This window comes from Nuphar pumila, chromosome 11 (assembly GCF_984573655.1).
Source record: "Nuphar pumila chromosome 11, dmNupPumi1.hap1.1, whole genome shotgun sequence".
Taxonomy (NCBI): Eukaryota; Viridiplantae; Streptophyta; class Magnoliopsida; order Nymphaeales; family Nymphaeaceae; genus Nuphar; species Nuphar pumila.
The window spans coordinates 33,164,127-33,179,614 of NC_143259.1; the positions used below are offsets into that span (position 1 = coordinate 33,164,127).

Here is a 15,488-nt window from a genome sequence, read left to right on the forward strand (position 1 = left end):
AGAAGAGCGGTCTTCCGATGAAATCACATGCATACCCCACCCTCTCACGATGGGGAGTAGAAGCTGGTGACGACGAAGAAGAAAAGAAAAAGAAGAAGAAGAAAGAGGAGGAATAAGGGGTAGGGAACCAGCTGGAGAAGAGAGAGAGAGAGAGAGAGAGAGAGAGAGAGAGAGAGAGAGAGAGAGGAGAGGGAGAGAAGAGAGAGAGAGAGGATGTGAGGGGGCGTGAATCCCAACGTGGAAGATGTCCCCCCCTCTCTAGATTGCTCTTATTTATAGCCTAAATCTAGGGTTAGAGGGGTTTTAAGAAACTTTTTTGAACACTCTTTAATGTTTTTCTAGATTCAAAAAGACTCTATTTTCAAAAGCTATTTTCAAAGAGACTTTGTTTTCAAAAAGACGATTAAGAAAACTTAATTTTACAAAAATACTCAAATGGGCTCACTTTGTTCAATTTTCCTCTTTTTTGTAAAATATGAAGTGTCACGCCAAAACTCGATTAAACATGAATATTTTAGCCTTGTTTCATATATAATCATGTATATGAAATAGATATACTATGCATAAAAATTATGCATGATCAAATTCCCCCATGCTTATCGTATGCCAGTTCTCGAGCAAACTAGCCTTCAAAAAAAAAATGAAACATGCAAATCAAACCTAACTCACTTTCGTAGGAATCACGGTTGCATTTAGCGTATGCAACAATGTAATGACGCTTATTTTTATACATAGTTAAATTAGAGATTTCTGAAAATTTGGCTAAGTATTGAAGAAATCGGTAAATGCTCGATATTAGAAATATGTTAGTTGAGTATGGGCTTGGCACATGTCTCATTAACAAGACCTAAACGAGCCAATTAAAAGGTGATAACAAGTTTTATTTTTGACTGTTAAATTCAAATGAAATTTGAGCGAAATTCATGCGAATTTTGGAGGCAAAATTTGAGTTATATATCTTTAGATGTGTCTCAAAATTTTGAGTATAATGGTATTTTACTTTTCTAAATTTGGGCTACGGTTGACCCAAAAATCATAATTTTTCAAAAAAGGATCACCTCGATGGGTTGAGTCCTGATTTGGATCAGATTAGATCTAATGCATTTGATCCAAATTGATATGGATCTGAACTCTGTCCAAGACCCATATTAATTAGGAATTGATCCAGCCCCGAATCCAATTGGGGTTTGGATATGGATTTGGATTTGGATCTTGGATCCAGATCTACATATAAAACCCATACCCAATGAAAATACAATTTTAAATTCAATTTTTATGTTTAAATTGAAGTTAACTAGAGTTAAAAAAGACTCCTAGAAGTATAAGGTACCCTTTGAAAGTTTTTGAATATTTAATTATTAATAAATAAACAATAATTAATTAATTAGTTAATTTTAATTAATTCCGAATTTGAATTTTTGTAAACTAATTAGGACTCCTTAGTAGATGCCTTAATAGGTTTAAGAAAAGTAGAGAAGGTTTGAGAAAGTTAAATTGATTTAGGAAAGTAGGTGGAAAAGTCAACTTAAAAGAGTTTTGAAAATTTTGGAAAAAAAGAGTAGAGAGAGAGTCCCAAATTGGGAAATACTCTCCAGCCCTCTAGCTCCAGCCCACTCTAGAGGGCTGGAGGGATAAGGGGGGGCGTCACCCTCTTGTTTTCTATATATAGATAAAAAGAGAGAGAGAGAGAAAAACAGAAGGAAAAAGCGAGAAGAGAGAAAGAGTGTAAAAGAGAGGGGAAGGAAGAAGAAGAAGAGCATAGAGGAGGCCCTCTTCACATCCAGCCATTTGGTGGTTCAACCATCCATTTTTAGTTTTTTCTCAATCTATGAATAAGGTACGGGTTCGTTCTTTTGATTCAAATAGGGAAAAGAACCTAAATCTGGTTCGGGCGATATTTTTGAACGAAACCATGAATCTGGTTCGTTTTTCCATGCTCGAATTAGAAAAAAAACAATATATGTGCTTGGTATGGATGCATATTTTCAGATTTAGGATTTTGTTTCGTAATGAATGCATGCTTTACTAAGGATTCATACCTATTTGTTTGGGATGTACCTCAGGTCAGATTTGGACAGATCTGACCATTGTCATGCTGGGCAGATCTGCACAGATTTGCCCCAACACCTATGCTGCCAAATCTGGACAGAACTGTCCCCTGCAAAAGTGGACAGATCTGATGAGACAGTAAATGCAGAAAAAAATGACTATAAGTATAGTCCTATATATATATGTATATATAGCGTTGTAACTACGTATTGATGTTAGTCTAGATCCCCTGAAAAAATTCTGTTTTGAATCTATTTTCTATTCACTAGCCGAGCATGTTTTGAAAATTTAGTTTGCATTAAATAAAGAATATATATAGGGCCCAGCCGACTGTTTGCTGGGTAGGCATCATGTTACTGTCTGCTGTGCAGTTCTCTAAAACTGTCAAAAAAGAACCCAGCCACTGTTGGCTGGATAGTAGCATTCAGAAAAAATATCAACTAACTAGGTGGTTGACTCATCATAGACCTATGGTTCAGAACAACAACTAAAAGTACCTCAGAATCACACAGTGACATGGTTCTAAATTATTTGTATCCACATTTTGTAAACAGAGTACCTAAGCGGGTCTCATAACAGCACATAAATGTGCGTGGAAACACCCTTACGTGGTGCCACACTGCATATGACAACACATAAAACAGTACCTAAAAGTGCTTCAAAATAGCACACAAATGAATTGTGAACAACACATCTATGGGGCTTCAATTCAACATATATAGAGCTATGTACAGAAATATATAAGTGGACAAAACTGGGCAGCGTACAGGTTAATTAAGAACCTCAACTTAGGACTGTTTTTAAAAAGAAAAAAAAAACTGGTACAGCTTTGGACAGTTTTAGAATATATATATATATATATATATATATATATAAATAATTAAATAAATAAAGTAGTAAATATTTGTGCAACATTTGTGGAAGAGAAATTCCCAGAGGTGCAATAAACGAATGAAATCATTTAGTTGAAGTTTGACACTGAAGATGACTTTTATATATAGGCATATGTTTTTGAACTCTAGCTTGTATGCCTTTCCTCTTAGCATGACATTCTGTAACTAAAAAATATAACTTTAACTTTTGTAGTGAGTTAGGAAAACTTTTTAGCTTTTAAATGTATCATTATTTTGTCTCAACTAATTGTATTTGTGGTGATTAGATTTATTAATAGATCGACGTCCCAACGTGATGACCGGTCGGTGTAGCGATACATTGAATATTAGATTAAGGGAGCAAGCATCACAAGCATTGACACATGCCCTAGCAGTAGCTGCACAACCTAATGTGTGCTGTTAATTGTTTAATGACATCTATGTTTAGTTAATCTTATTACATAAATATATTTGTGTTGTATTTTATGATTTTTTTTTTGTTTTTTCAGTTTTTTTTTTAAATTTTAAAGATTTTTTTAGTGAAATTTATGATTTTTTACGATACGATACAATATGTATTTTACTTTGGATCCGACCGATACGGGTTACGATATGCTACTTACAACCTTGATCTAAGGCAACTTCCCTGTCTATCAAGAGCCTCTCACCATTGCATCTAATGTACAAATTCACAATGGCAAAATGAGAAAGTAAAATAGAGATTTACATTTACATATTTATAATTTCCTAATACATATTGATAGCTATATATATATATATATATATATATATATATATATATATATATAGATAGAGAGAGAGAGAGAGAGAGAGAGAGAGAGAGAGAGCATGTATGTATTATCGATTTAGTCAAATAAGATGTCAAAATTTATAGGTGTGCCATGTGTGTGAACACATGGCCTTTTAACAAAACCATATTATGATCTTTAAGCAAATTTGAAAATGACATGCACAACATAGCAAAAGCTGTCATTAAAAAAAATTATAACAGCCTCACCAAATTGCGCGCTAGTGCCCTTCATCCATCTTTAAGTGGTAGTAAGATTTGCTCTGATATTTATCAAAAAACGATAATATCTCAAGATTTTTCCTCGCTGAAATATAGCTGAGACCGATATTTTTGACTATGGTATGCTGTCACATAGGTGCGGCTGTGGCGATGCGACACTTTAAAAAAACTTGGGTGTGGGGGTGTGGGAGGGTATATATATGTATAATTTTTAACAGTTAACAGTAACACTAATGAAATAAAAAACCATTATCATAATATCATCAATTCATCATGCATGCAATAAATCAAATCAACAATCTACAATTCTATTCTTCATCATAAAAACTAACCACAATTAAATCAACCTAAATATATTATTGAAACAATCAAACAAGTAAAGCAAAAAATAAATAAATTATACAATATACTAATAAAAGAAGCAAACAATGTATATGGCGATGAGGTAATGATCCTAATAATTTTCTGCTTCATCATCAAATGCATCATAAGAAGGGAGACTAGGCTCAAATAAGTACATGTTTGTAATGTTGAAATCATGCTCTCCTTTTAAGTCACACTGTTCTTGGTTTACATCACAAAATTTGGATGATTCTTGTCTGCATTACAAACCCAATTTGAAAATGTTAAATACTTGCATATTTAAATAAAGAAACTAAGAAATAGTCAAATAACTAAGAGAGCAATTAATACCTTTATTCCTCATTGGTTCGCGAAATTAATCGAAGATTAGAATGAACTTTGACTAAATCCTCTGTACGCTTGCTGGTGAGTTTATTTTTTTTTCATGTTGTGGATTTGAGAATATGTGCTCCAATTTCTTTTACAACAAGATGAACTAGCAGGTTGGGATAACAATCTTAATGCGAGACATTGGAGAAGAGGTGTTTCTGATCTATATGTTGACCACCATGTGATATGATCTATATTTTCCTACTCTCTCGCTATTAATGTCTGTCCATATAACCTCGAAAATAAAAAAATTTCAAACTCTTATGTGACTTGATTTAGAATATGTGATTCTCGATAAAGTCTTGTTATACACATATTTCTATGCCTTGATATATCTGAGTCTAAATTTAGAGGGATACAACCAACACCACCTTCTTGCCACTTCTTTGCATAATATTTGTGATTGAGAGAATGTGCAATGCAATGCAAAAGAGTGTTGCTCTTATCTCATCTTCTGACTAAAATTGAATGAATATGATTAAAAAATTCTGAATCATCCAATGCAGGATTCATGCTTGAAAACTACAAATTGTATTTTTCAATCATATTATCCCACATTTCATAAACTTTGTGAAGCATGGGCTCATCCTTTTCAACTTCTCTCAACATTTTCCAAATAGGTTGTGTAAACTCAAGAAAGTATACGAATCTATCCCAAAACTCATCATCAACAATAAATTTCTTAATTTCTTGAGTCTTGACAACATCATTAGCACGATAGAATGTCCAAGTCTCATCAATCACCATATTAACTAAAGCATTTTTGACTTCTTTAATCATTTTCACCATCACAATGATGGACGCAAAACGTGTTTCAGCAACATTCAACAATTTTAGATCAGAATGTTTATTAAATTCCTAATACTTTTGATATTTTTTTCTAATTCTTTAATCCATGAACATAGAGCATATGCTGATGAATTTTTTTCTTTGGGGTTGCAAATGGTCTTTAGGGTCAGATTCAAGCTGTGTGCTACACAGGGAGTCCAAAAAATATGAGGATACTTAACTTCCAAACTCAATGCTGCACTTTTACAAACTGGAGCATTGTCTATGATGATTTGCACTACTTTCAGATCACCCATTTCTTTTATTACTTCTATAAACAACTTTAAATACTCATCATTTTTATATTGCCCAGATGCATCAACTGCTTTCAAGAATACTGGGCTACTAAGCGAAGAAGCAATGAAATTAATCAGTGGATGCCTTTGAATATCTGTCCACCCATCCAAAACAATGAAAACTCCATTGTGTTCTCATGAAAATTTCTTAATCTCTAGCAATTTCTCAACATTTGCCCTCTCTTTTGCAAAAATTATCGTTCGTAGTTTTTCTGAGCTTGGATGTATATCGCCACCAAAGTTATAATTTGCTAGTGAAGTAACTAAATCATTCTAATAAGGATTTCTAGCTGCATTAAATGGAAGTGAACTAGAATAAAAATACCTCCCTACTTTTCTATCGATCTTCTCCCTTCCATATGTATTGAATGATGCTTGTATCGTTCCTCTTTCTCTACTTTATACATCCATTTTTCTTTTTTTGAGCATCTTCTTGGTGGCTTAAAAATAGTACACTAATTGCACAAGAATCACACATTGTCTTCCTCTTCTCAAATTCATCTTGTATTTTCTTATATTGTCTTTGCATTGCCTCATCAACTCTTTTGCATCCTGAAATGCCATGTCCTGATATCTCATACAAATGAGCCTTAACTCTTGTGTAAGACCCAACATAATCTCTCTCACAAAGTTTGTATCAAAATCTCTTATTTCTACCACCTTCTTCAGCTTTTTCAAGCTTATTCACATGTTCCCATAGTGGCCCCCCATAATCATATGATGTAACTAACAAACTTGAATAAACACTCCCACTGCCATTACCAGCAACATTAGCCACAAAACTTACATGTGGGGATGAGGATGACACAAGTCCTTTCCCTTTATCTGTCATTTTTGTCCTTAAAACAAAAAAATATTATATTAAAATAAAATTCATATCAGAAGGACTGGGTTCGACAGCCCCGGGTGCTGGGAGCCGAACCCAGCCTAACAGGGATAGGTTCAACCGAGCTTATCTTGATGGCTAGTTGGGTCAAGGCAAGGAAAACTGAGTTGGGCTCGGTGCTAGCCGAGCTCATCTCGGTTGTGCCTGACAGAGCAGGCAGAGGGAGGGCTGGCAGGATCGGGGTAAGGAGAACCGAGCTGGACTTGGTGCTAGCCAAGCTCGACTTGGCTGTGCCTGATAGAGCAGGCAGAGGGAGGGCTGACAGGGTCGGCCCGGAGTGCTGGACCGAATTGGGCTGAGCTTGGCCTTAGTCGAGCCCAACTCGATTCGACCTGACTCGAGACAACAGTAGCAGAAGCTACTGTTGCTCGAGCATAACAAGGGGAGATGGCTCGGCAGTCAGGCCAAGCCAGCCCGGGGTGTTGGACCGAATCGCGCTAAACTCGGCCTTAGCTAGGCCCAACTTGGTTTGGCCTAACTCGAGACAGCAGAAGTTGCTTCTGCTGCTCGAGCACAACAAGGGTGGCTCGGTAGTCAGGCCGAGTCGTGTCCGGTCCCAAATTGGGACAGGCTCGGTCCACCAACAAGAGGAAGGGGATAGGATCGAGCTGGCTCGGTCCACCAACAAGAGCAGGGGAAAGGGGAGAGGGGCGGAGCAGGGCTCGAGTTCAATAAGACCGAAACCCATAGCCAGCCGAAAGAGCAGGGCTCGAGTCCCTGCCTGCCACTGGTCGCGTGACTGAGAGGCGGCGAACCCGGCCACCACCATCGCAGATGGCCGTGTCGTGCCCTCCCTGCCTCCGGCAAAGGCAGAGAGGAAGAAAAGAGGGCGACAGGGGAGTGGCCTCAGCCACCCCCTTCCGGCATGCCTCAGGAAGAAGAAGATGAGGTTGGGGAGAGAGAGATACGCAGAGAGAGAGAGAGAGGCAGGGCAGGGGTTTAGTCGAGAAGAGCGAGAGAGATGGGGGGGAGAGGGAGATTGAGAGATACATACCTGCAGTCACTGTACCGGAGTCGCCGGAGGAGATGGCTTAGAGGATAAGTGGAGGTGTCGAGGTCCGGGGGGGGGTCCCTAATCCCCTGCCCAACCCCCATTTCATCTTGTTTTTTTTTTAGAGTCAAGATTTGGACTATTATGAGCCTGACCGCACCGGGTGCCGCACCCGAATCGCATCGCATCGACATGGGTGCGGCACCCTGCTGACCGAATCCCTGTGACATAGATGGTATGTATGTATGTATGTATGTGCATATATATTAGCTTTGCACTCGTCTTTTGAAATGGCTGTATCGCACCCTTTGCACCTGCACCCTCCTCACACCTGTGTGAAATAGCCTGGGGAGTAGATATTATAAAGTTTCAATCAGTCTTAGTGCGATATAGGAGCTTAAGATTTACCCTTTTTGTGTTAACAATTTAATCATGTTGATTTGACAGTCATCATACTTCTTTTGTCAAGATATTAGTTTGTTAGTTACTTTTCATTTTTCTTTCAAGAAAAGTGCTTCCTTGATCTTAGTTTTTTGTTTTTTTAGGTTTCTGTACTTGTTCAAAAGAAGTCTTATGCTTCATCTACAACCTTGTTGATGCCCATATCTTGTTAGAACCTTTCATCAGTGTGTTACTGCTAGTAAAATTTAAACTCTTTCCCAAAAAAACAAAATATCAGTGGATACCTGCTAGGCTGCTAGACAAAATTAAACTCGTCTCTTTCCATACTATATGTAGAATAGTAAGTCATTATTTCTTTGATGTTTCATCAACTTCTGATAGCTGATTCTTGGTGTATATTGCAAAATGATGGTCTTCGTACATACCTGTGTGTATGGGCATGTGTCAGGAAGGAGGTCTTTGGCAACATAACATTTTTCTTTTGTTTATTTGAATCTTCTAATAGATTAGTTGTTTCCTAGTATTCAAGACACCATGAATGTGTCACTCTGTGTGTGTCACACATATATACAAGTTTAAGTATTATAATTAATGTTATTTCATTTGATGGTCTCTGACTGTTTATGCTTCACATATTCACGCTTGTATTCACTTGATGTCAATAATGATAATCACTCTTAAATATGGTGATCGTTGGTGTGGTTGACTTTTTTATTTGTTTTTAAATAAAACTTTTTATAGGATTCATTGTACTGATGCTGTTCATCTTTTAACGTGTTTTTTTTTCTTTGTCCCCAGCTATATGAAGGAAGGAATGCGAACAAGTGTGGAGGGGATTTTGCTGGTAAGGAATCAGCATCTGTGTTTTTTTTTGTTGATAGTTTAAGGTTCAATTTGGAAGAACATGGTTCAGATTGATATGGCTCTATGAGTACTTTGTATGGGTCAATACATTACTTGTTAAGCGATCCTTACTGCATGGTTATGGTTCCCATAAAAGACATGGTGCATTGCATGACCAATAATTACCTATAAGATGTCTAATAGACCCAGCATCCACCATGTCTTTGGTTCACTCACTCTTATTAAATTTTCTATAAATTTGTGGCAGCTGAGTGAACGTTTGCTCTTAAGTGGATTGGTTGCCTGTGATTTAGGATTGTGCATTATAATATTATCAAACATGGACATCTTTCTGACCTTAGTTCTGCTTCCTTCATTGAGTTCCTGCTATGTGTTATGCATTGATTTATGAAAAAAGACATTGAAAATTGATTTTCAAATCAGGTTCAATTTCATCCTCTTTTTTGCCCCTCACCATTATCTTGTTGTTTGGCGGTCACCTATGTCACAGGGACATGCCCCTCAAGGGGCGAATCGCACGCCGGTACAACACGACATGGATCTGATAGCCCCATCCTCCATTAAATTCTATATCCAGACCACCCCATCTTGACCCTAACCCAGATTTTGCCCCTACAAGAACCCAAGGTCCTCTTGGTCCCGTAGATCTGCAATCCACACAACATGGAGTTCAGCCAGGGCAACATGTGTGTGATGAAAGGCAAGCTAGAGTTCTTCCAGACCCTTTCACACAAAGAGAATTGTTTCAACACGCAGTTTGGAGCAGAGTAGCAGATCAATTTGGAGAGCCCGACAACAAAAATGATGTTTGGCTCTTGCATCCTTTAGGGTATATTGAGGGTTGTCTAGAGGCTAGAGGCAAGCGACCTGTTTAGGATATGGATCTCCCACATGTGGGTCTAAATCCTATAGGTCCCTAGGATTGAGAGAACCACTATTGAGTGGCAGTGGAGTTCCCGGAGTTTTGGGATTGCTTGGATCCAAATGAGTTCTTTTCCTAGAAGTATGCAACAAAGCACTTCTTCATGTGGCACCATATCCCCGAGCATCACAAGGAGATATTGGTGTCTACGAAGCTGTAAGGATTGACGTAGGCGTGATGGGGCACAGATGGAGTAGAGTCCGGTTGATCAATGCTTGCCTTTTTAGGCATGGGAAAAAATATGCAGATCTATGTGAGAAAAGTTCGTCCCTCCAAACTACCTGCAACAAGTTCATAAGCAGTATGTCACACTTCGTGTGGAGGAGTATACCGAAGAGTTCCATCGCTTTATTTATAAAGCCAAGTGACCGAGTCTGAGGGACAAAAGGTGGCAAGGTATATTGCCAGGCTTAAATCCTATATTTCTGAGAAATCTGATTGTCACAATTCATAATGTAAATCAAGTGTATCCCTATACTTGATGTGGAGCAAACACAAAAAGAGCATGCTAAGGCTCGGCATGACACATTGGATTTTTCTTCACGGTACAAGGAAACTCCTCCAATCCTTGGAGGGAGTTCCCATAATGACAAAGCCCCAAGACAGGCAGATCAGAAGCAAGCACCACCAGATTGAGGGATCGGGTCCTGCATACAATACCCAGTCTCGAGCTCAAGCAGCTGAGAATGGACAATGATGTTTCAGGTGTGATGGTATTGGGCAAGGTGTGATGGTGTTTGGCATCTCGCTTCCCAGTGCCCTACCCTCAACAAGCGCATCCATCTCGCGGAGTAGGAGGATCAGGAAGAGCCAGTTGAAGAAAATGATGAAAGTGCAAACCAAGAAGAGGATGTTATTATTATTCATGGGGTTGATGTTTACAACTTAATGCTTGATCATGCTGGCCTTGATCCCTATTGTTCATCATAGCCGAACTCTTCCCAAGCCGGGGAGAATGATGCAGGGGCAGAGCCAGATCCGGATCAATCCAAAAAGAAGAAAGGCAAGAAGCTAGAGGAGTATTAGTCTCAGGATCCAATTTGGATCTAGACCAGGTTGAGTATTGAAGCAGAATATCACACATGTTAGTAGTTAAAGCCGAGGTTTTGTGGTTGGGACATCTGCTCACAACATTGCATCAAAGAATGAAGGAATCTTTATAATTTTGTGATAATTGAACAGTTATCGCCCTATCCACTTGTCCAATACAACATGGAAAAAATGAAGCATGTTTAAATAGACCAAACTTTGTTCGAGAAAATGTGGGGGACAAACATATTCAACCTATGTTTCTTGTGATCAGCAGATTGCCGACCTCTTAACTAAGCCTCTCACTGTTACTAGTCATTGGACCTTGAAGAACAAACTGTCCATGGTGCTTAACCATGAGAATGTCAACGGTATGATGTGTTTAAGGTGTAGCCTTGAGGAAAGTGGGCCAACTCCTATTACAGTCCTAATGTCTCTTTTCTTCTTCTAGTACTTTGTCCCAGTATCTTAGTGCATGATTTCCACGGAATTTTCACATCTTCAATGTAGTTTAACTAGCCAGATTTTCCACATCATTTGATTTTTAAACAAGGAACTCTAATTCAGGTAGAATTGAAATGGTTATATTTGAATAGAATTGTATATCTCAAGGTACCGAATTGTCGCATGATTCTTGGTATATTAAAAAACTGGAGGCAGTCTTATGACTTCTTTTGTTGTAAAGGAAACTGCAGACTTCTTATGAGCTTGTTTTCCATGCTTTTATGAGTAAACAACGCCAAACCACTATATTTGTTGAAATCCTTTGAACTGGGGTTATGATAGTATTAATTCATCCTATTTCTCTTGCTTTTAGGAGAACATTTTTCAAGTACATCTACCAAGTTGTAAGGGAAATCAAATTATGCACCATAAATGGTATATAATATGATCCGGAGTCGGTAAGTGTTCTTCTCGTGAAGCATATGCTTCTAGGCATCAAGCAGTTAGCTTCCTTATCAACTAATTTCCATCGATTTATGATAAATATGCATGCATGTGTTGATTACATTTTAGCTATCTCATAAGTAATCTTGCTATTCTGTGACCTTTATAATGATAAATTTACTTTCCAGATCTTTATCTCTGCTGCTTTTAAATGCTACATCTTGTTGATGCTTATTGTCAGCTATAAAGCCCATCTCCAGATTGGCAACACTTGTTGCGGACATGTGTTGTATCACAAAGATCAATTTGTTTAGATTTGACCCGATTAGCATGTTATGGAGATCAATCTGGACTGGCTTGAGTCTTACCTGGGTCTCTCTTGGAGAACTCGAAAGTTCAACATTGTAAGATTGTGAATTGGGTCGGGTATTTTTCAGGTGCAAGAACACAACCATCCCCATATATTGCTGTTGCAAATTGGAAATACATTTTGCAAGCTTCCTGGTGGGCGTTTGAAGCCTGGAGAGAATGGTATAGATGTCATTTCACATTTAGTCTTGTTTTATATACATCTTTTGATATTTCCCACGAGGGCTCCACATGTCTAGTAAGGGTGACTTATGCAAGTTACCAAGTTGATGGGACATCTCAGGTTTGAAACCCACGGTTCCATGTCCTTTGCTGCCAGGCCAAAGCTGGGTGCCCGGTGGGCAAAGGGGACCTGGGGTTTTATGCTAACAAAATCGGTGAGCGAGGTGGTTTTTCCAGTTGTCTAAAAAAATATATTGATATTGCTCTTGCATATGATGCACTTTTTAAGTAGTAGCTGGTGATATTGCTTATATATGGAGTAACTTTTCATATTCTTTGACCTGGTTTTTTAAACCATACAGAGACTGAGGGTCTGAAACGCAAGTTGTCAAGCAAACTTGCTGCTAATTCAGCTGCACTTCAGCCAGACTGGCAGGTCCAACAGTGATCATTTCATCTCTTTGGCTTCTAAAGTTGTATATGCCTCAATTCTGTGAATTTATTTTTGCGAATATTTGACTAAAATACTTGACTTTCTTGCTATGTCTAATTTCCTTTTTTCTACAGATTGGTGAGTGTGTAGCTACCTGGTGGAGGCCTAACTTTGAGACCATTATGTATCCCTATTGCCCGCCTCACATTACTAAACCAAAGGTAACCAGTCAGCTAATTTTGTAGGCTTCTGTATTCTGTTGATATTTCCTGTGTTTCTGAACTCAAGTTGATGTTATTCAGGAGTGCAAAAAGCTTTTCCTTGTTCACTTGTCTGAGAGAGAATACTTTGCGGTGCCAAAAAATTTGAAACTGCTTGCTGTTCCATTGTTTGAACTCTATGATAATGTTCAGGTATATTCCATTTTTTCTTCACTTTGCTCTTTCTGCCTTAATTTATACAGGCATGTTTAATTGATTATGAATATATTCAATCTACATCAAATTCTACTCTTAAAATGGTTTACAAGGATTCATGTTGATTTTTCTTGTGTTGCTGCCTTTTTTCATGTTTGGCACCTATAGGCTAAAATTTCTTGCCGGTCAAATATTGGTTTTCTCTATTTTTTCCTTTATATGGACAATTTAACAAAGCGCCTCCACAATCTAGTTTGTGGAATGTATGTCTAATGGTTTTCATGAAATGAAACTCTAGTTAAAGAGTGAATTGCTAATTTATCATTATCTGCTAATTTTCTTGTGAAGTAATTTATTCTGCATTCTTTTTACAACATAATTATAGTTCTGTCATTCCATTCTCGAAGATGGTTTATCAATATACGAGGAAACAAACTTTCAAGCATGGGGGATCCAATCTCAATAGCTTATTGCGTTGCATAATTTTAGGATCCACTACCCAAAAAGACACAGCAAATAGGCTTGAAATTTGAGCACCTTTTAATGAGCTGCCAGATTCTCTGCTGCATGGTTTGGAGTTTGAGTGTATCCTCGTGCATCTAACCCTAGCTCCAGTTCATTCCATGCCTTTTGAATGGAGCATTTATCTTCTCATATTTTGTGATGCTTCTGACCTGATGCAATGTTCTTTTCTCTTGCCTGCAGAGATATGGGCCGGTCATCTCCACCATTCCTCAGCAACTATCAAGGTTCTTAGTCAACACGGTCAATGCATGACTGCGGAGAAATTTCCAAACTCTTTTAGATGTTATTGGCCTCTAGGAAGAGTGCTTGCCATTTTTGGTAAGCTCATGCCTTGAGTTTTGTCTCTTTGATCTTGTTCACCTGAGTTCATTTTAAACCAAAAGGTCTACTTTGTTTCATGGATTGTGCATATTATAAAACTAATATTGTGTATTGGGATTCTATTCTTCTTTTTGTCCTTGGACATGTACGAGTAGTGTTCAGCATTAAAGAACCTATTCACGTGTGAATTAAAGAGAAATCATGATATACAGAACTTTTAGAGTAGGGACTATATTATGTTGGAGGCTTATGGGTAATTGGCGTAGCAAGTGCTATACCAGGAGCCCAATTAGATTTGGACGTTTGTTTTACAGTATGGGACACTCATATCTTCCTGATTAGCCCAGAAAATAGATTAGCTTTGTAAGATGATATTTGAAAGCAGCTGTGTGTGTGTGTATGATATTTGAAAGCAGCTGTGTGTGTGTGTGTGTAGATATGCCAAAATTTGTTGGCTCAAAAGGTGCACGTTTAAACCCCCTAAATGCCCCTCTCTCGCCCACCACGAAAGACTCCATGTTTTGTGTTTGAGGCAAAGATGCATACCACGTATTGGGGTCTTGATGTCCTCCAACTTGAATGCATACCACATAAGCCCACCCACCTAACCAGGTGTGCGGGGACCTTGTGGGAAAGCTTGCATCTTGCTTGATGCCAACATCAAAAGAATCATATCTTGAAGGTCCGATATATAAAAATTTCTTCCAAAGTCTTAAAACTTTCTTGTCTACCCCATATCCAGGCTAAATCTGCGTGCAACGTGATCCATATTATTTTTCGTTCTGTGAAAAAATTATGAAGCAATACAAAAATATGAAAATAGTCAAGGTTATGATCTGATCTGGATCTTGGGCTCATTGTAAAGATCTAAATTGGTTCTGTCCTCTGCCTGTACCTATGGATTCAAAGTTACAAGAAGGTTGATACATTTGCTGCTCAATCTAACATGCTGAATGATGCTGCATGATTTTAACTTCTCATTGAAACCTGGTGAATTTGTTTACTTTCATCGAAAACCATTGGCAATAGTAGCTTGTGAGTGTTGGTAATATCCATGCTCCAACAATCCTGGTAACTGTTGTTGGCCCTTAACAATTAGCTGGAGACTAATACAAGCTATCACATTTTTATTTTGTAATTTTGTTGTTTAAAAAATTGGCTTGTGCAGTGTATGCATGCGTGGGGAGAGTGGGTGTGTCACATATACAACAAGATCTTAATCTATTTAATTGAAATATTGGATTCATTAATGCAAGTAACATCTGGTTAATAATCATATTCAGATTTTATTTGGGTTTTACATCCAAACATGACTAAAATCTGAATATGGATACTTCTAAAATGTCCATACTCAATAGTGGCTTTCTCCATTCATATCCAAATCTGACTCTATAGACATTCCAATTTTGACCTAGTCATTTCTTATGTCAAGATCTCATGATTTTTGACTAATTCCAAAGGTTAATTTCAATA

The 15,488-nt window shown here is 37.9% G+C and overlaps 1 protein-coding gene across 1 annotated transcript in view; it reads left to right on the forward strand.

Annotated features, from left to right (window-relative positions):
* The window catches only part of LOC149822231 (pre-mRNA cleavage factor Im 25 kDa subunit 2), a 71,074-nt gene extending 56,857 nt beyond the window's left edge, over positions 1-14,217 (forward strand). The window contains exons 2-7 of the mRNA XM_089981036.1: positions 8,885-8,930; positions 12,227-12,320; positions 12,683-12,756; positions 12,888-12,974; positions 13,056-13,166; positions 13,875-14,217. Of these exons, the coding sequence (XP_089837162.1) occupies positions 8,885-8,930; positions 12,227-12,320; positions 12,683-12,756; positions 12,888-12,974; positions 13,056-13,166; positions 13,875-13,946 (484 nt within the window). The 3' untranslated portion in view covers positions 13,947-14,217. The remainder of the gene's footprint in view (positions 1-8,884; positions 8,931-12,226; positions 12,321-12,682; positions 12,757-12,887; positions 12,975-13,055; positions 13,167-13,874) is intronic.
* The last annotated feature ends 1,271 nt before the right edge of the window (positions 14,218-15,488 follow it).